General features: G+C 34.4%; 2 protein-coding genes across 3 annotated transcripts in view; one reads left to right on the top strand and one right to left on the bottom strand.

Annotated features, from left to right (window-relative positions):
- LOC121407337 (glutathione synthetase-like) overlaps nt 1-13,888 on the top strand; it is a 34,001-nt gene extending 20,113 nt beyond the window's left edge. For both annotated transcript variants that reach the window (XM_041598374.1, XM_041598373.1), the window contains exons 6-11: nt 799-963; nt 1,892-1,961; nt 2,908-3,099; nt 4,110-4,191; nt 5,508-5,703; nt 13,403-13,888. In XM_041598374.1, coding sequence (XP_041454308.1) covers nt 799-963; nt 1,892-1,961; nt 2,908-3,099; nt 4,110-4,191; nt 5,508-5,703; nt 13,403-13,526 — 829 coding nt within the window. In that variant the 3' untranslated portion in view covers nt 13,527-13,888. The remainder of the gene's footprint in view (nt 1-798; nt 964-1,891; nt 1,962-2,907; nt 3,100-4,109; nt 4,192-5,507; nt 5,704-13,402) is intronic.
- Nucleotides 13,889-21,210: 7,322 nt separating this feature from the next.
- LOC121407334 (glutathione synthetase-like) overlaps nt 21,211-22,306 on the bottom strand; it is a 30,773-nt gene continuing 29,677 nt past the window's right edge. The window contains exon 10 of the mRNA XM_041598372.1: nt 21,211-21,991. Within this exon, the coding sequence (XP_041454306.1) occupies nt 21,841-21,991 (151 nt within the window). The 3' untranslated portion in view covers nt 21,211-21,840. The remainder of the gene's footprint in view (nt 21,992-22,306) is intronic.

Raw genomic sequence — 22,306 nt, 5'->3', positions numbered from 1 at the left:
AGGACCATGGGCCTAAGTTAATCCGGATTTCGGAACACAGGCCAGAATGTCAAAATTCTTGTGAATGCTGCCTTGTATGATTATGTACATTCTGGAATATTTTAGCTGGTCATGTGAGACACTCACAATGCTGGGGCTAACCACAGTGACTTGCATATTTTCAAGTTACCACCGAGGAAGACTGGAGCTAAATGTAGACAAATATTCTGACAAAGGAATTTAGAGCTTCAGTGGAATTTGAACCCTGGACTTTGTGATTCAAAGTCAAAGGAATTATCCGCAACTTTTCTAGATTGACAGTGAAACTTTGAGTGACGTGGGCTAAAATCCTGAACCACTTATTACAGTCAGTGGTTTATTTCCCAGAATGCATTATTTTAACTGTACATTTATACTTACTACATGTGAACATAATTATGAAGGAAAGAATCCTACCTTTTTCATAATTTTTTTGCAATGGGAAGACAAGATTGTAATGGTAGTCTTGTGTTTGATGAAAAAAAGGGATAAAATTGCCATAATGTCTTTCTTATTCTTTAATTGTTTTTTATCATTTTACCAGGACTTGAAATATTTTTTTCAGTTATTTGTTGTGTAAACACTTTAAGAAGTATGGTGTGATTTTGCTCGAGGGTACCCCTTTAGGAATCATGTTATTTATTTTCTTAGTGCTCTTGTTCTCTTTTATACATAGTGCCTCAGTAATGTTCATCGTCACATCCAAAGAACCCAACTTCTTTGATCAAATGTTCCTGGATTATTTATTTCCTTTCTGCTCTTGTTCTCTTTTGTACATAGTGCCTCAGTAGTGTTTATCGTCACATCCAAAGAACCCAACATCTTTGATCAAAGGTTCCTGGAATATGCAATCACAAAGTGCGACCACAGGGTAAAGGTCATCAGGAGAACACTGGGTGACATCGGTCAAAGGGGTCAACTCACCAAGGACAGGAGGTTATTCATGTGAGTTTTAAGGCTTAAAGGTTAGAGTGGGCAGGGGATTATTTTTCCTGATATTCAAGTCTATTTTTTTTCTTGCATCCTGTGAAAAGATGTGTTTGAGAGCTGCACCCTTTAGAAATTTCAAGCTTAGCAACCCCCCCCCTTAAAGAAGGTTATCCATATTTTGTTGCCAATTAGCTTCTGTGTCCTGTTACACAAAGGCTAACTATTGATCAAAGAACAATTGTATCGACCCCCATGTGCATTCAATTGTGAAAATCCATCAAACGATCAATCACTATTCATTGTGTTACAGGACCCCAGAAGTGGGTATTAATATGGTATCACAGAGTTTGTTCCTGTGCCAATTGCTCTGGGCTTAACCTTTAAAGAGCTGGGTCTCGCATCCGGGGGGGGGGGGGGGGGGGGGGCAGAATCCACCTCCCCGGGCCTTTTAGGGTTAATTTTGTCGAAGATGTGGGGTTAGGGTTGCAATGGGGTTTTATGTTAGGTTTAGGGTAGGGTAAACTGTTAAACCCATGGTTGAAGTTGGTCTTATTTGAATACCCGCCTAGATGTAAACGATCAGATCTCACACATGTCTATATTTATATATAAATTAATGAAGATTAGTGTTTTTCTTTCATAAAAGAAAAACACTTGCCGATGATGATACAGCTGACAGATACAAATCTTCATTAATTTTTGGTCTCTGTGTGAAGATGGTCTCCAGGGTGGAGAAAGTGGTTGTTTTGATGAGATTTCAATTTAGATGTGATTTCTTTTTCATAACGCCATGCATCCTCAGCATAGTTGATGATACGAAGTGTTAATAAAATGCATTACATGTAGATGCTCACTTCTGTATGCTCCCGTTATGAAACCGATAATGTATAAATGTAATAGATCTTTGATGAAATTCATTACCAGTATTTTTCTTTTCTTTCAGAGATGGTTCAGAGGTTGGAGTTTTGTACTACCGATCATGCTATGTCCCCACTCATTTTCATTCAGAATATGTAAGTAAAGGATTACTTTAGAACTACAAATTAAGACAAATACCTATTGGGACCCTTTTCATATACAGTTGCATTGACATCAAACCAAAAGTCATGATGACATGAGTGATTAAAAACAAATTGAAGAAAGGATACCAAAAATTTGCTTGGTGAAAAAGAAAATTACTTGTCTAAAAAGTGCAATATCTGGTCTGTAATTTTATTCCTCAATGGTCAAGAAATAACGAAGTTCTGTTTCTTTGAAATAATGGTTGTTGCGCCTCCCTCATAAAACAAGAGGACGCAGACCTTCAAATTTTGTTGATAACGTATGTAGGGATACAAATAATTTATTACATGATTCACCAACTCCCATGTCAGATTGCGAAACCTGGCGTACCACTGTTAATTCATTCTTGGATGCGTCTGATTTGTAGTTTAGTGTATTTCCTTAATTTCATTAAAACAATGTTTCACGGAACTCCCTCAGTAGCTATCGCACAGTTAACCAAAATTTCATTCATGGCTGATTGTCAACATAACAGAGTGTTGAGTCTAAAGACTTACTGCTAGCATGTAAAACCTTTTCAGTTTATAAAATTATTGTAATTCAAGCATTACTTCAAATAAACAAAACTTTGTTATTTCTTGACCATTATCTGTGATTGAGGTATCAAATTAAACAGCAAATATGGAACTTTTTAGACATTTGATTTTCTGTTAAAACTCAGATACCACCTTCCAAGTGACTCATGCATGAATGAGGAATTATCTTAAGTTATACTAAATGAAAGAGGAGTCTCTGAGCTTTACAATCATTATTGTTTTTGTGATTTAGTTGTGATAAATTACAGATGTTTCTTGGTTACTTTTTTGGTGATGTATGTTAACTGTATGTACTTTGGCTGCTATTTGCATTTTGTTTTCAATGAACCATTTCAGTCAAATCAATTCCATCAATTGACAGGAATGGAATGGCAAGCTGATGGGAGAACAGTCTAGAGCTGTGGTCTGTCCGTCAATCTCTTGGCACCTCGTTGGGACTAAGAAAGTCCAGCAGGAACTGGCCAAGCCGGGTGTCCTAGAACAGTTTGTCGATGACAAGGAGATGGCAGATTTCATTAGGTCCTCGTTTGCAGGCCAGTACACATTGGATCTGGTTAGTAGTTCTTGGTTTTCTATATATGTTCATCTATTCCTTTCAAGATGGGATTTGATACATTTTATAGAAGGGGAAGCAATTACTGTTCTGTAAAATGGAAATAATGCATCATTTTAAATAATATAACATTAGACCAGGGTTGTAAGTCCATTTTAATATTTGGATTAAGAAAAAAAATGATCTTTTTATTTCATTCAAATTTTTTTGGGGGAATTGGCTGTTAAATCTTATTTAATTAAGTTCCGAGCAGTTTACTGACGTAAGCAGAATCCCAGTAGATGTAAGCTATCCAGGACTTTTGTTCATAGATTTACATCCAATTTATAATTAGTATATTCAATTTATATGCAATAAAATAAAAAGTTTTAGTGAAATTCTACCAAAAAAAACATGTTAATTATGTCTTTCTGTGATTATGCGAACATAACATTGAAAAAAATGTTACTACAGCCAAATTATTACTGCTTTATGTAAATTCTGTGTATGTGTTTTTATACTTGGATGTCACCATACAAGTCCAGGTTGGGTGGAAAGCCTGCAGGCTACAGTAATTTGTTTTACTTTTTTCTTTCCCAGGCATTCTGGACTTGTACTGTAAAAATCCTTGCTCCTTTCCTCTTTTATGCTCATGTATTTGCTTTGTAACTTGTTCCTTGTTGAAATGCCGAATAAAATAATTCCTATCACAATCATGCAGTCCATCACTGAGATCTGTCTCACCAGGACGATAATAAAAACACCTTTATTAGGACTACGCTATTTTGCTATTAAGCTGATTCATTGTTCATTCCTGGAATGTTTTCATTATTTTGAGTACCAAATATTACGATGATAAATCAAAATTTTTAAGATAGAGACAAGAAATTCGTGCAGTGTCACATTCCATATGTAGCTTTGAATAGATGACCTTAGGTTTAAATCACAGTTTAAAAGTGAGCTTATGTTCATGAAAGCAGGTCATTCTGAAAAGGTAATTAAGATTGTAATTGTCTTTCCTGTCTTCATAGACACCAGAGGGTGATGAAGCTGCCCTCAGAGGGATTGAAAACCCAAAGAAATATGTCATGAAACCACAACGAGAGGGCGGAGGTAAGTACACCATTTTATTCATGATTGTTCCAAACAATTTGAAGGAAGGGTACCTAAAATTCGCTTGGCGGGCGGTATATGATTTTCAAAAAGAAAATCACATGTCTAAAAAGTTCAATATCTGCTATTTAATTTGATACGTCAATCACAGATAATGTCAAGTTCAGTTTATAATATTCTTGGAATTCAAGTGTTATTTCAATTAAACAAAACTTTGTTATTTCTTACCATTATCTGTGATTAAGGTTTCAAATTAAACAGCAGATATTAAACTTTTTAGACATATATGTGATTTTCTATTTGAAACTCAGACACCACCTGCCAAGTGACTCATGCATGAATGAGGAAGTGCACCATTTTATTCATGATTTGTCTCAATTCACTTGGTCTTAACTCTTTTGGTCTATGCTTCATTTTGTCGAACTTGCGCTTGGTCTTCTATTCAGAAGGTCTCATGACCACTTGGTGAAATTTCCAGTTTGATGATCACTACATCTAATTTCTAGATAAATGACCATTGGGTTTTATTTTCAGTCATATGACAAATTCATCTATTGCCAGATGTTCTCATGAATGTTTTATGTTAAAGTCTTATCATGACCTCGTCTGATTACTAGTTTGTCTAATAACCATTATTTTTTATAGTTGACAGGAAAATTAGCTCACACTTCTTTGTAAGATATGGAGTTAGCCAATTGTATGTTATAAATACATGTACATGTATCTAAATAGGAAAGATGCTTTATAGAGAAGAATGAAAGGATAAACCTGAAAAGGTGATTAAAAGCCACCAAACACCTTGCGACTAGTCTGCAATCCTATATTGGAACAAATCGCATTTTCATTATTTTCTGAAAATATGGATGCGTAGTATCTTTCTATTTGAGGTTCAAATTAATTTTCAGAATATTGATATCTTCATTAATATTTTGGATAATTGCAAGCCTTTATTCTGGAGGAAGGTAAAATTTGTTTCAAAACATAGCCTATCGTAGGATTTATCTGATATTGTAATTAGATATTATTAGATATTGAATTTTCTTTTATTTAACCGAAAAGAGTACTATTGTCAAGGACTTGAACATAAGTGTACCCTGAGATGATTTAGAATTTGCAGAGTAAGATCTTCCATATCTAGAGATTTGGCACAAATGTTAAAATGCTTTATTCCAAAATCGGGTGGCAGACCAATCATAAGGTGTGCAGCATCCTCAATGGAGAAGTATTAGGAGAGTAGATGAGATGATTACCTTGCGGGAAACCACCAGGTGACGTAGGAGAATACTGATTTCACATCAACATTTCTCCAACATCAGGTAATAACATCTACGATGATGAGGTGCGCACCATGCTTGAAAAGTTGGCCGGCCAACAAGAGAGGGAGGGCTATATCTTGATGGATCGCATCCTACCCCCCATCCATCAGAACTACCTGCAGCCATGTGGGGGATTCGACGACCTCAAACTCTCAAAGGTCATGAGTGAGCTTGGAATATTTGGAACATTTATAAGGTAAGGATGTAATTCTTCATTTTGCTTGAACCGAATCGTCATTGGCATATTCACCTTATTGAAATATGATACCCAAAACATCATTACATACCAATATCATGTGCAAATATGACCAGGGTAAAGCAGGAGTGTATTGGCTTGCCCTATGGCTCCATCATGGATCTGATTTGATGTTATATTTTTCGAGTCAAGGAAAGGATTCTAGAAGCATCAATAAGTTCAGTCTACATATTTTTGTAGTCTAACATTAAATGAAATTTAAAAAAATCAAACTTTCAAAGTCAATGAAAAAGGGAATTTTCTGTGTTTTCTTGGTATATGTAGGTTCCAACTAAATCAGGATTCTTGCAAGGAATTATGGACAATAGATGGGTATTTCAATGATGTAAAGATGTAAAATTTGAATTTTCAGCAATGAGATGAGTAGAGAATTTTCTGAAAAAGCATTTTCTAGCATATTGTCAAATGGTTGACAATGGAGCAAAATGGGTTACTTTTTAATAGGGGTCATTTGGACAATGATTAAACAGTTGGATAGCCCTGCTTATGCCTTCAAATTTTCTCTCTCTTCAGCAAAGTAGTGCAATCCCTTTCATTGTTCAATTACTCAATGAGAGTAAAAGCACTTGGTTGAAGTATCCTCATCTAATCACGTATTGTTTATAATCTAATCAAAACTTGCAATTCTCAGGATGGCCTGGTTTAAAGCTAATTCAGGTTTATTGCAGTGATAAATAATTGAAGGAAAAGGCTTCAAAATCTTTATTACATATTATCATACCAAGAGAGATACAGATCAAGTAAAATCTGGGCCCTGTTGTACAAAAAGTTACGATTGATTTGATCAATTTAACTCTATGGAAGTCCATCAGTGTCATAATTTTTCTACAAAAATTTGCACAATGTCCTTTTTATGCAAAGAGAAGTGCAGTGAATTTTCTAGAAAACAATTAATGCATGAATAAACATAGCTAGAAAATGAACAAACATGCATAATACAGTGCGTATCAAAAAAAAGTTTACACTTTGAAAAAGCCCTGGGAATTAAAAAATATACAACATGTGGGTAATTTTTTCACATACACTCTTGGGTCTGGGTCTCATCTATCTGATGAAAATAAAAGTTTTGACAGAATGTTACACTTGAGTGAGCACTGTCCGTTTTTGTAAAGCTCGCAGAAATCTGTTTGCGCAGAAATGCTTGTTTTCACGCTGTGTCAAGGGGAAAGGGCGAAATCAATCTTACCCTGCACAACGTTTCTCATACATTTCCCTTGCAATTTTAGTCAACTGAAATTAAACAGATACATTCAAGCATTTTGTAGCAATTTTGCCACCCAAATTGAAATGTCAACACTTAGTAAGCACAGCCTTCACCCTTTTTGTGCCAGCTGGATCTGAGGACATAACTGATTCTGAACAAAAGTTTATATCAGATATCTCCAGCATTTTTCACTAAGTTTTTATCATTTAAAGTGGGTTTTCATTCAATTTTTCATTTAATACTTGTTCCTCCACACTTTTTCCAAGCTTGAAAATGATTAACAAAATAAAAATCAAGCCTAAGCCATTTCATGTAAATGACAGCTCAGTGTAAAGCAAATATCGTCACGATGGCCTCGGTGTGTGGGGGGAGTGGGTGGGGCTCAATGCACTCTTGGAAGTGTTTCGGGTAAGGAAACAAGTTTAAAAGGGTAAAATATATCTTCAAATCAATTTACAACTAAATTCCATGTGTTCTCCATGATTATGGTCTACTTTTATTCGCATAACTATTTCAATGTTCTGCGCAAATCATTTTTCACTAACTTTTCAAAAGTATGTGGTGCTCACTCAAGCGGAAATATTTTTTGACAATTATATCGTCATTTGCTGAAATGGATCTGTACCAATGATAAAATGTGGAAAAATCTTCAGAATATGACAAATTTATGATTTTACAGCATTTTTTCTAAGTGTAAACTTTTTTTTGATACGCACTGTAGATGTTGACGTTGCTTGCCGTCCATAGTTGCGATTGATGGGATCAATCATAACTCTTTGCACAACAGGGCCCTGACATACAGCTCATTCCTGTGAAATTATGTAATCTAGGTTTTAATCCCAGTTGCACTGAAATTACCAACACAGATAAGCTCACATTAGCACATTTTATATAGCTTGAAAAAAGATTGACTATCTGATAGAGTTCCCAGTTTATTTGCTTATCACCCCATGGGTACTTACCAAAATAATTTTTTACTTATTGTTTTCATTCATAGAAACATTTATACAAACACTCGGCATATGGTTAGATTGGTTGTCATGTTATGGAATTCATGTTTAAAGTGAGATAAGGAAGTACAAGTATATACATGTAAAAAAAATATGTAGGACAATATGAGATATATTTACAAAGCAATGTTTGATTTACAATGATGTCTTTAAGATAACAGGGGAAAAATGTTAACTTTAACAGCTGAAATGCACAACAACCATTAAAGATACATTCAAGTTGTAACAATTTCAATGTAATGTAAAAGTACCAGGGCCCCGTTTTATAAAGAGTTATGATTGATCCAATCAATCGTAACTCTATGTAGGAAATTTGCACAATGTCCTTCGTAAACAAAGAGAAGCACAGTGAATTTTCAAGAAAACAATGAATGCATGACTATGCATCACAGTTAGAAAATATTTTGAACAAACATGAATAATACATGTTGATGTTGCGGGTGGATCGATCTTAAATCTTTGTAAGATGGGGCCCAGATCTAGATCTACAACAAATTAACATTGGTTTCACAGACTTTCTCATGAAATCAGTGTTTGCTGCAAATACTGTCATTCATCTCTACACTCTTCATGGGCTACTAATACAACAACTTAACAGAGATATCCAGTTTTGTATTGGCATCTGTAGTAGCAGACACCATATTTATACTGTTTATATCTGAGCTGCAACACCTTACATGTTATAAAAGTGTACTATACAGTGTGTCTTGACAAATTCATGTCAAAGGTGTCATCATGTGCTTTTATGTGAAAATGTGGAAGTGATGTGAATTGCAAGATAATTTTTTTTTCATAGAAAGGATCCTGCAGAATAGTTTTATGAATTGCATGATTCAGTCATATGGCTTAATGATACCATTCATTGAGAAACCTTCATATTCTGAGCTAATCTTTCTATCCTTCCAAACCGCTGTCAATGTAAAAACTGGAAGAAAATATTTGTTAGCTCCCACATATACCATTCCCCTATAAAACAACAATCATGCATTATTTCAATACCGATCTTCATCTAGCACCAAGTTTTCTACAGATGCGTACTGGTCCTCGGCTTCCTTTAGGATCGTCTTGTAGGCTTCGTAAGCCACCATGGCTGCATGAAGCCCGTACAAGGTGGTGAATGGTTCTAGTAGGGTGCCTACGGCATTTCCTGCATTCTCACCATAAAATGCACACTGTAGGTACCAGTTCTTCATGATGATGCTCTCACACAGCCAGCGGGCTCCGTTGCATAAGGATATGTTGATGAGCATCACCAAGGTCCACTTGATTTCGCAAATGTTTGTCATGTGAATCCCTTGCACCTGCAGTATGAAAGCTGTCATCAGCCATATCATGATGATGATCGCCAGGGAGTAGACGATAGCGTAGATGGACAGTGCCGTTAGGTGACTCAGGTTGGGTTCTGATTCATCACCAAGGAGTAGTCCGCAGCCAGCTGCAAGTCGCATGATAGAATGACAGAAGATTCCACAAGAACACAGCAAGAGTAAGATATCATGGGATTCCGCTTTCCTTGGGGAAATGGAAGTGTATGTCTCTTGGGAGTGACGCGAGACGTATGACTGATGCATGCGTAAGATAAAGAAAGGAAGAATAAATACAAAGTCTATGCTCCACACTATCTCTGCTTTATATTGAGGGTTTTCTTTGAAAGGGTCAACCAGATCACTGTAAAAAATTACAATGATATATAGAATAGAGAATAATGTGGTGAGTATCCAGGTCCTCCTCAAGCACTTGTGGAGGTCTTGGATTGACGGATGCAGGAAGGTGTTCTGATGAACCTTGCAACGTATCATGTAAGCTCTGCAATGGAAGAGGTTGTTCTTGATAAGTTGAATACAGTTATCACCTTGGAAGATATCTGTTTGAGGCATACTGGCAGAGGCAAGAGGTAACGAAGCCCTGCGCACAAAAGATAACCATATATGCCACAGAATACAAAGAGCGATTATGGCACATTCTGCATTAAATGGCGTCAACATGAGAACCGCTCTTTGCTCTATTTTCGCATAAGTGCCATTCAGTTCGCATGGTTCACCTGGTAAACTGTAGGGAGACTTCAAGAGCGCACTTACTGGGTTCGCTATCTTAAAGATAGAAATCCATGCTGCTCCGGACACAAACAATACCACAGTGAAGACATTCTCAATGGTTGTGGCAAACACTGCATCATAGTAATTTACAGCAAACTGCATTGATACAGGTATCAAGGTGATTAGTACTAAGCTTTGGAGAGTTGAGCTTGCCATTGATATTTTACTAACGTTTTTCCCTTGGAGATGAAGGAAACAGGTTATACTGGAAATTAAACCCAAAGCTGTACCAAGTGATGTGAAGATCAATAATACTCCATACATTATCAAGAAAGATCTGTTTCTCTTGCAGTCCATGAAACTATTCTGGGGAAGTTCAGATGGAATGGTGTCCAGAGCTGACTGCTGGTTTGTGTCAAATGGATTAAAGCTTGATGAACATTGAAGATTTTCTTCAGAAGAGAACACAGGGCTCAAGGAGCCATCTGAAATTTGAGGACTGCTTGGTCGAACTGATAGCATGGGAGAGGTTTGTCTGCCAGTGCGATGTCTAGGACTTTGGAAAACAGTATTTTCATTAAGATTACTGCTGTTCAGGCGTAGCATTTGGACAACAGGTGACCTGTGGGAAGATCTGCTTGTGGACAAACCAAGGATTGCTGCGCAATGGGTGCATCGCAATGGCCAGAAGATTGTCTGGTTTTTATGATGTTTCCCTTTGTCCTTTACAAATCTGAACAGCTGCACAATGATCATCAAGGTAATGATAGTCAAGCTTAACTTGCCGGTGATGTAGAGCACCTGAGGTGGCGCTTCAGGACCCAAGGGAAGAAGAGACATGAAGGTGATACCAACCCCAGTACTCGCTACCAAGCATAGGGATAATAGACCGCTCTTATCTGTGTCGCTATTGAGCATTTTGCCTAGCCACCCACAAGACATTGTCCTCAGAATTCTCACTGTTTGGTCTCTAATATCTTGCAATATGGCTGTGATCTTGGCACTGTCTGCAGGGTTCACGCTGTAGGTACAATCTTGGAGACCAACTTCTGATCACCTTTCTGTTCAGCTTATTATGTCAGTTTGATGTGGTTCTTTCTATTTCCAGCAAGTGTTAATGAAGTAGTTATTATAGGAGTTTGCAATGAAAACTCTTGAGGAATTGAGTGAAACTAAAATGAAAGCCCTTTCTTGATTATACAGCTTTTATTTGTGCTTGAGTATTGTAACAATTTTTTTTTTATGTTTGTAGTAATAGTGAGTTGTTGTGTTGTCAACTAAAACTGTGGACAACCTCAAACTCTGCTGATTGAAACTGAGAGAAATTTGCCCTTTTTAGAGGTGCAATTTGCAGCTCTCATGTTCAATGGAGTGGAAGAAAAGGAAAAAGTTAACGAGGCATAATTGGTTTGGAAAGTAATACACACCACGTTTAATTGAATCTGAAGTACATTGCAGTACCATTTAAAGGCCAAATGATAATAATAATATTAATTAATTCCCATTAAGCACTTTTTCAAAAGTTACAAAGCACTGTACAAATGACAAAACAAATACAATCAGTGAAAACTTAAAACAGAACTTCACAAAATGAAACACTACTTGCAATACATTAAACATGTTAAAACAAATGAGATTTAAGCATATTCTTAAACACATAAATAGAAGAACATTGTCTAAGTTTACGGAGTAATCTATTCCAATATTTTGGGGTAAACACAGAAAATGACCTATCACCTACTGATTTGAATTTCGGGGGATGTGAAGAGGGATATGTGATGATGATCAAGTGTTTGATTGGCAAACTGTTAGGAGGTCTGACAGGTATGGTGGAGCTTGATCATTAAGACATTTGAATGTGATAGTCAGAGACTTATGCTCAATTCAATTTTTTTACTTTCAGCCAATGTAACTCTCTTATCAGGGGGGTTGTCTGTGTATATGATGGTTGACAGTAAATGACCCTTGCTGCTCAATTCATTTTTTTTTCATACCAAATACACATATATGCATCAATGAGTTTGATAAAAGTGCAATGTATAAAGACTGCAGATTTCATCAGGTTTAGATGTTGTGTGTGAAAAAAAATTACTGCATAATGTGCATTTATAAGTTTTCCATTTTGTTATAAAGCAGTGATACATGTGCAGTATTTAGTTTCAGTGATGTACGCATGTATCATTGTAAGCAAGCCAATGATGTCAGGCAAACACTCAATATCAGATACTTCATTTTTTTTTAACTTATAAAATTTTTATTATAAAAAAAATCTCTCCATTGTAAGTTAATCATTTACAACGAAACTGCATTTTATGTTCCATGAGGGGTTCAACCATTTTTCAAGTTATGGAAACTTAAATAGTATTAATTACATGTAAGAAATGTGTGTGATGTCATTGTCTCATTCATTTTTTCATACCAAACATGTCATGTGACTTGTACCATTGTATTATGAAAACAATTCAAAAACGTAAATGTTAATTTCTTATTTCACACCAGATTTTGGTAAATATTTCCCCTTTACCTTTGGTTCTCTTTATCTCTATTTATTCAAATCAGTTAAATGTTCGGGGTGAGACTTTGCCTTTAAGCATAAAGCTCTTATGATCATGTTAATGTAGCAATGGAGAAACTAATTGAGCTCTTTTAGTTTCCAATGTAATATATAACCTCGAACACCTCTTGCTCCTTTATTTTTTTATCGAGCAGAGGCATTTCCTCTGTTTTAAATCATGAAAGTTTAGCTTATCGCTCCAGCTATAATTAAAGTATTAAAGATTGTTCACACACGGGAGATTACAGACAATTAATACTAATGCATGCCAATTTTAATTTGCATAGAAACTTATGTTAGAAAATGTGTTCACCCTCAGATTAGTTTGAAATAGGTAATAAATAATGCAAAAGATATTCTGATGAGCTTTCTTCTGAAATCTTGTATCCTTAAAAATCCAGATTCACAACTACATGCACCTTGGTTTTGAAGTTGATATTTCAAATTCTTATTGCTCATCTTTGAGTGAACACTTTAATATCATATTAGGTAGCAAAATAAAGAAAATCTGAATTTTAATTTCATCATGATGTAAATGGAATACCACAGATAATTTGTTGGAAAAATAATTGGTAAATTCTGGTTTCTTTTTTCTGAGAATCACTTTATGATACAATACATTTTTTTCATTTAGAACACAAAAATTCTGTACTACTCCTCTCTCACTCCCTTTATCATACCATTATATGTATATAGCATAGGTTTGGCCTTTTTTGTAAATCATCGTTTTAAAACCACCAAAGAAGCTTTCATGTATAACAAAATGACCTATTAAATAAGTATATTTCTTTTCAATTAATTTTTTTTTGTTTTCTTTTCGTATCTTGTTTGACAGTCATAACGGCGATGTTGTGCTGAATGAGAGCAAGGGTCATCTCCTTCGGACCAAGAGCACCGATGAGAATGAAGGGGGCGTGGCTTCAGGATCATCCTGTATAGACAGTCCTTTCTTAACTTGATGCTCGATGGTCACCTAGATTATCCAGGTTCCTGTTCAGTATTTCTTGATGGTCACATGATTTGTTCACAAAATCACATTACATCATAAGTATATAGCACATGTGTAATTGCATTTCATTTAATTTCTCCAACCTGAAATTGAACAAATTTTTCACCTAGTCATTATTCAGGGGTACTCCAGGCTAAAAACAATATGATTTGAAGAGATAAATAAAAACCAGACAAACAAAACATTAAAAAATGTTCAAAATTGGACAAAGAATAATAAGGTTATGAAATTTTACAGTTTTGCATTATTCCGTTGAAACAGGCATGTCTTCATGAAACTGATGATGTCATATCCCCATTCTTTGTATGTTATTATATAAAATTTGTTTTATTCTATTTTTTTCCTCTAAGAACTTAAGAAATTAGATTGACAACTGATTGAGTGTATTAAATATTCATTGCAGCAACTTATTTAATTATATGGGAGACATATCATCGCACATGTATCAAGTAATGAAACAATTATGATTTCTTGTAAAACCACAAGAAAAAGGAAAGTGGGGAGGTGACACCATCAGTCAATCTAATGAATATTTATGATGATGTGCATGAATTATAACTGTTTTCACAACATATTGCTAAACCTAAAAATTCAATTTTTTGTTATAAGATTTTTATCCAAATTTTAAGCATTTTTCTCTGTGAATTTAACTCTTTATTTAGATGTAAATACTTCCAGCCTGGAGTACCCCTTGAGGCATCTTTATGATTATGGTTTCTGAATGACTTGTTATAAAATACTAAATGATGATGTCACGATCATTTATCACATCATAGCCATGGGCCCAAACAAGAAATCCTTTAGGAAGTCAGTGGGTTAGAGCCAGAGACTAATATTAGAGACATTGCAATCTGAGACCCCTTGGTTGGTATTCTGAAAGTTAGTTTTATCTTGTATCTTATTTTAGTACCAGAGTGAACAGAAATGAAGGATGCCTTAGTTTAATATTACACATTTTGAGTTGCTTGCACCAGAATATTTTGATGGGGGGGGATGCCCTAAAGATGATGTCACCTTTTTTCAATTGACCGATTAGAGTAACGTGGCCCAAAGGTGTCTCTTTTTATAATTTTTGCCCTCTCTACATGCCTCTTCCCCCCCTTTTTTGTGTATTTTCTTTATGTAGAAAATCATAGGGGGCAGTCCTGTCCCCCTTGTGGCTTTGTCCATGTGATGAATGGCTGTGACATCACACTTCCGTAATTTACAACAAACTCCTTAATCAAATTGTGAACAGGTTGTGTTGGTTGGAATATAAGCAGGGTTTGAGCAGGTGTATACCTTATTTACATTTCTCTAAAAGTCACTGACTAGAGTCCCATATAGCAACAACTGGTTATCTGACTGCTCTTTTTTTATGATTGATTCATCATTATATTCAGTTAATCATATTAGTCAAATGTGCAATCAATCACTAAGTTTTGTAATACATACCGCACAAGTAATGTTGTGTGGATTGGTGACATTGATCATTATGTGCAGTTAATCATGCAGATCAACTGTGTGATTGATCACTAAGATTTGTGATTCATCACCCAGAAGTTATGTGATGTGGAGGAATTTTTTTAGGAATAATCACAGTGATCATCATGTGGAGTTACTCATCTATGCAATCAAGTGCTTAGTTTTGTGATATGTACCCCAGGAGCCATGTGATGTTTTGAGTAGCATTGTACACATATCAGAACATGCATGTGAAAGGCTATATTTCAATGTGATTTGGCGGAACTAAGTCCTAAGAAGGAGCAGTTTCACAGAGCGTGAAGTGTGATATAAAGTCATGCTTGTACTGTGCATATTGATGTGTAATCTGGACATGATCTGAACAGTGGAGTGATTTATTACATATGCAACTGGGAATTTAAGTGTGACTGTCAATTTAAAGGACAAGTCCAACACAACAAAAACTTGATTTGAATAAAAAAGAGAAAAATTCAACAAGCATAACACTGAAAATTTTATCAAAATCAAATGTGAAATAAGAAAGTTATGGCATTTTAAAGTTTCACTTATTTTCAACAAAATAGTTATGTGAACGAGTCAGTTACATCCAAATGAGAGAGCTGATGACATCACTCACTATTCATTTTGTATTTTATTATATGAAATATTTTTATTTTCTCATCATTGTCATATGAAATGAAGTTTCATTCCTCCCTGAACACGTGTAATTCCATTATTTTAACATTTTGTGCTTCAGGCAATGAGGTCCTAATCATCAAATTCGTAAAAATTGAAATATTGTATAATTCAAACAATAAAAAACAAAAGAAATAGTGAGTGAGTGACGTCATCGACTCTCTCATTTGGATGTAACTGGCTCGTTCATATAACTATTTTGTTGAAAATAAGCGAAACTTTGAAATGTCATAACTTTGTTATTTTACATCCGATTTTGATGAAATTTTCAGCATTGTGCTTGTCTGATTTTTCTCTATTGATTCAAATCAACATTTTTCTGAGGTGGACTTGACCTTTAAGTATGATTTCAAATCACACTTGACTCTTTGTGAAGCAACCCCATTGTTTCTTTGAAATGCTGCCTCTTTGTGCTTCCAAGTGTGATTTCTTCAATGTTGTTTTATCTCTTACCTCATATAAAAGAGTATTTTACCCTGGCTTATTAGTCCCACCATTTTCCATTTTTTGCAAATCAATTTATTTACAAATCATTGTTATGATAGAGAAATGGAAGGAGGGAGTGTCATCGTAGCGGGAGAGTCAATAATAATAAATAATTATGATCAGACTAAAAATAGCTTGATAGAGCGAGTCAGTAAACCTTTATAAGAGGGAAATTTTTTACTGGAATAAATGATGAGGATCAGACTAAAAAATAGCTTGACTGGGTATGATCAAGGTTAAAGGTTGTTACCTCAGTGGAAACCTAGCACAAATTACATGTAGTTAGTATTATAAAAATTATGTGGCCGCATCAAACTCTAAGCCATTTTTTTTTGTACTGGGCCACAGGATGGTCTGTCCAGAAAGAATCTTTAGTTATATATTGTATGTAGTTGGAATTAAGATGTGTAATCACTAAATATATGTGTTGGAATCACTACAAACAATATATATATATATATATGTAAAGAGCGTCCCAGAAAAAACGAGACCGAGATTAAGCGATGATTTATCATAACCTATTCACAAATACAATAGACAAATGACCTACCAATGTAAAGCTTAGAATCTCCTCTTTTATCTGATATTACTGAGATTGTTCCTCATTCACGCATGAGTAAGCAAAAACAATTTGAAGAAAGGATGCCAAAAAACTCGTTTGGCTGGGGGTATCTTTATTCTAAAAAGAAAATCACATGCCTAAAAAGTTCAATATCTGCTCTTTTATTTGATACCTTAATCACAAAAAATGGTCAAGAAGTAAAAAAGTTATGTTCCCTAAAAACAATGCTTGTATTTCCATAATTTCATTAAATAAATGTGTTGTCACCAGTTTCCCACAGAAGCTATCGTATGGTTAACAAAGACTTAATGCATAGCTGATCATCAACAAAATGGAGTGTCGAGTGAGTTTGAACGCTAGCCTATAAAACCTCTTCTTCATTTTATGAAATTATTGAATTTCAAGCCTTATTTCAAATAGCCAGAACTTTGTTATTTCTTGAACATTTTCTCTAATTGAGGAATCAAATTAAAGAGGAGATATTGAACTTTTTAAGAATGTGGTTTTCTTTTTGAAACCCAGATACAACCTGCCAAATGACTTTTTGGTATCCCCTCTTCAAATTGTTTTTGCTCACTGATGAAAGAGGTGATTCTAAGTTTTACATTGGTAGGTCATTTGTCTATTGTATTTGTGAATAAGTTATGATAAATCTCGGTTTCGTTTTTTGTGGGACGCACTGTAGGCCTATATATATATATATATACTAGTTAAATTATGAAACTGGACGCATTAACATCATTATGTCATTGTTTTTGCTTTTATTGAACTGTTTCTCAGTTATACATGATTTGTTATTAATGACAAAAATTAATATCTTGTTATTCATGAAAATATTTTTTACCATTTATTTAATTGCCAAGTTAATGCATAGGCTTACATCTCTATGAAGTGACAAGAATTGAATGACATACAACTGTAATAGATGATTTGTATTCAGTAATCTCAAATGTAATCTTTATCTCTGAGTGTTTGGTTAGAATTGCCAAAATATTTGTCAGTGAATAATTCTTTGATAAAAATGCATAATTAAGGAAAATAGCTCATTCCTTATCATTTCTTTATTTTAATTTTAACAAAAAATATTTTGCATATATTTATTCAAGTATATGTGTAAACATTGTTCCTTGCATAACTGAAAACTTCTTTTTTGTGTGTCTATACTTTTTGTTATTCATTTACAAAAGAATTAATAATTGAGAAAGAGCAAATATAAAATAGCCTTCATATAAGACTTACAACAAAATATTACATAAGTAAAGGTACAGCTTGAAACATAGACATATTTTTTTTATTTTTAAAAAGAAAGACAATAATTATATACAAATCTCATATGGGGCATTGCAAGAAACATACATCCAAATCTAGTGTAAGTGCTTAAATGCAAATCTTTAATTAAAAGCAAATTTGTAGTTGATTCCCATTAATTTTTAAACCCATCATGCTTGATTGTATGTTAGTTTATTGCAAAGCCTTGTTGATCTGAAACAACTGAACAAGATTTTAAAGTTTTAAAGGTAACATTCTTTTCGTACAACCCTAGTGAAGACTAATTTCCTTCAATTAGTATACAAATAATGCATGCAGCCGAGTGCGTTAGTGGAAATGCAGACCACGCAAGATTTCTTTAGATAGATGCTGCACTGCGCACGAGCCGCTTGTGGCGAGTGCCCAGTGTGCATCATCTGAAGAAACCGAGATTTCTCTGCATTTACTTTTACGCATGACAGAGCGAGTGCATTATTTGTTTTATAAAATAGCAACACAGAAACAAATTTTTAAAAAGTTACAGTACACTTTTGTTGGACTTCTACCGCACTGGTTTGCTCAAGCGTGCAATATAAATTTTTGTTGCGCACCTTTTGCACTACCGTGCAGTGCACCAAAAAAGTTGGATGTCATGTGACGTGTATTGGCCAATCACGATGCTTAAAAATACAGAGCTATTTTATAAAAATTAATATATAAACCACTGTTATGTTTGAAAAACAAATAAAGTGTATCACAACCACCACTCTGTTGCTCAGATGACAACAAATTATTTTTTTTTGATTTGTTGAATGAAATTTCTTTTTTCCTCTAAAAGAAAGACATTTACTGTAAATCCTTACTGTAGAATATTTGAAAAATATGGAATAGTTATTATGTGGTAAAGTATCATATGTGATAGCAAGTGTATTACATGATACAAATTTTATAATGTGATACCATGTGTATCATGTGATGAGATCGTTATTGTATAAGAATGTTATCATGTTTTTTAATGGAAAACAGTACTTCTGAACTACATGTGTATTGATAATATTTCCTAATAGTATTTTGACTGAAAAAGCACAATGTACTGCACAGAAATTACGATTTCACTTTTTGTTTCTCTAATTATTTAACCCGGTCACATAAAAAACTTTTAATTTTTTTTAATTTAATTTTAATTTAATTTTAAGAACTTTGCCATTATGATAACTAACATAGAAACTGAAAGTTTGATTGGCTGCTGAGCCCTGTTACCATGGAAGTTGCTTTAATGTAACGTTACCATAATACAAGTTTTATGCAATGCAACTCATTTTAAGTGAAATTTTTGAGTAACTGATTTGATATTCATGATTAACCACTTATGATTTATGATCGAAATAAAACTCAAAGACCAAGTTCATTATGTAACGTGCTGACATCAAAATAAGTTTTGTCATGTTATTCAACATGTTGCAAGGGAAAACACTTTTTACATTATTCTAACAAAATTAAAATTGAAATAATTGAATATTTACTGGAATGTTTGATTTTATTTGTTTATTCAAACAATTTGATATTAGAATGGACTTGGGCCTGTTTGAAAATTGTAATTTCTTACCATTATTTCCATCATGGTCTGATTCTGTTACTTCTGTGCAAATATTTTATAATTACTATTGGGAGTCTTTATATTGTATTTGATTAACTTCTAATATGTATATCTGATTCATAGAGTTATGAATAAAACATGATTTATTTACTTAACATACTGATTCTCTTAAGTTGTCTAAGTTATCATCTAGTGTCTTCACTGTGTTTGATATATCAGTTACACAAGTGATGTAACTCATCAAGGGCGTAGGCTGCTTGGGGGAGTGAAACTAAAGTGGTATGGGGGTGCACATCTTGGGGAGGTAGAACTTAAGGTTGGAAAAGCAGCTATTGATTGCAGCAGAAAAATTTATTTTGCTTGCCAGTGTCGGAAATCCTCTGTCTCAGCGGGAGGGTGCACATGCACCCAGTGCTTGACCACTTTTTTTTTTAACTTCTCAAAACAATTTTTAAACAATCTGTTGATGTCGACAAGTGCATGATTTGTAATGTAGGTGTGAGATAGAAAAAAAGAAGGACAAAGAGATGAATAGAAGAAAGATGATTATGATTTGGCAAAGGATAAGAGGAAGATAAAGATAAAGAAATACACTGAATGAGAAGGGAGAAGATGAAGAGGAATAAAGTGGAGGCAAAGATGGAGGCTTGACAGAATCTTTGTCAAAATGTACCAAGCCTGACATATCAATGTTTCTCTCTCATTGAAGATAAGACTTTGTTTCCTTAAGCATGCACTCTGACAACGAACAAAGCAGTTGGGATTCGAATCAACCACAGGCTTGGTTTCTGTTCACGAGAAATACTATTTGTTAAAATATTTACCAAAATCTATTCAAAATAGTTAGACTTTATGTGAAAATAAACTGAAAAGAATGTATTGATTTTGAATTTGATTTTTGGCTCTCATCAAGCTCGAAACAGAGATAATAATGTAGTCCCAACGGTTGTTGAACCATACCCATCTATTACAATACTATACGATTGATAAATAGTATTAAAACAATAATAACAGACTATTCTACCCACTTCAGTTAAAAAACTACCAGCAGGCCCTGTTTAACATGATATCATTAATAATATCATAATTCATCATACATGATAATCAAACACTGAAACTGTAAAGTCTTTGTCTTTCACAAGGGAATGTATACAGCATGTTTTGTTTTTGGAGGTATTAATTGATTCTTTGGTTTCTGCATGTTTTCCTAACTGGAATAGACTAAATCATTACTGATTCCTCTACTCTTGTACACTAAAATGTGCTTTCAAAGTCTGAAGGCATGTTGGAACTAGTTAGGGTAGTCCCAGTCGCCTGCTACTGATCTGTAAAAAGACAGTGGGACTTGAGACCTTCCTTGATGACTTCTGAGCTGCCCTCAGAATCCTTGGGTAATATCACATGTGTGTTAATGAGAATGATGGGGTCAAAGGTCATCATGGGGTCAGAAGGTTAAGTTTTGTTCAACTTGCTCTCATTTCTGTATTTTTGCATCAGTTGTGTTTACACTTAGTAAAAATGATCCTTTTGTAATTCCTAATTTGGTTCTAGAAGATAATTGAGTCAAAGGTCACCTAGGGGTCAAAAGGGCAAGTTTTTGTTCATAAATTATGATCACTGAGTACAAATGATCCTTTGGTAATACCACATGTGTGTTCATGAGGACAACTTCATCTATGAGTCAAAAGGTCATATGATATGAGGTCATATGTCCAGCCCTTTATCAAGTTTTGGTTAAACTTGCTCGCATTTCCTTATTTTTTGCATTAGTTGCATTTTCACTTGGTACAAATCATCACTGGGTGATACTACATGCTATGTTCTTGAGGATCATTAGATCAAAAAGTCATCTAGGGGTCAAAGATCATATTGCATATTTCATTGATTGCAAAATCAGGCAAGACTTGTCTATGAGTTGGAAATATTCCATTGAGCCAGTTTTCACTGGAAAAAAAAACGCTGTTTTAGATTTCAGGCATGTCTAGCAACTATCATTTAAACTTTTGTTTAAAACTTTAGACAAGTTGTTACAACTTATAATCAGAACGTTTGTAAAAAATATAAAACTCAGGTTGTTTAAAATTTTGAACAATAGTTGTTAGAGTGATGGGCTTAAACAATGTGCTTGAAATTTAAGACTACTTTGGGAAACTCTTATGGATGTAGTGACCAAACTCAGTCAAAGATAGTGTATGTGTCCACAAAGTGAGTCTATTAATTTCATGATTCTGTCTACTCCATTTGCACAACTTGGGGAGGAACAGATAGATAAGGTGTGTCCAGGAATCCAGTTCCGGTCATAAGCCCTCCTTCGTTCAGGCTGATGTCTCTGGCTCGGTAGAGATATCCAGTTGTCTTATTGAAGACCACTTCATCGTTATGGCTGCAACAAAATTGAGAAACTGTTAACCTCTGAAGTAAACACTTTCAGAGTTCATTGAAATATAAACCACATCAACATTTTTAAAGTTAGAGATTGTATCTTATCAAACCTGGTGTTTTTTTATTTCAAAATCAAGAGGTTGAAGTCATCCTTTTTAAAGGTATCTCCATTTGTTTCTTACCATCAAAACCCTGCTTCATGACGACAAACATGACAAAGGTTTTATAATTTCATTTTAAAATACAAGTTTGAACTTTTCAGTACTTCTTTGTATTTTTTAAAATCTTTCTTTCATCGAGGAATAAGTTGTGGGAG

Source organism: Lytechinus variegatus, chromosome 2 (assembly GCF_018143015.1).
Source record: "Lytechinus variegatus isolate NC3 chromosome 2, Lvar_3.0, whole genome shotgun sequence".
Lineage (NCBI taxonomy): Eukaryota > Metazoa > Echinodermata > Echinoidea > Temnopleuroida > Toxopneustidae > Lytechinus > Lytechinus variegatus.
Note: the sequence above shows the minus strand (reverse complement) of the source record. Positions and strands in the feature narration are given on the sequence as shown.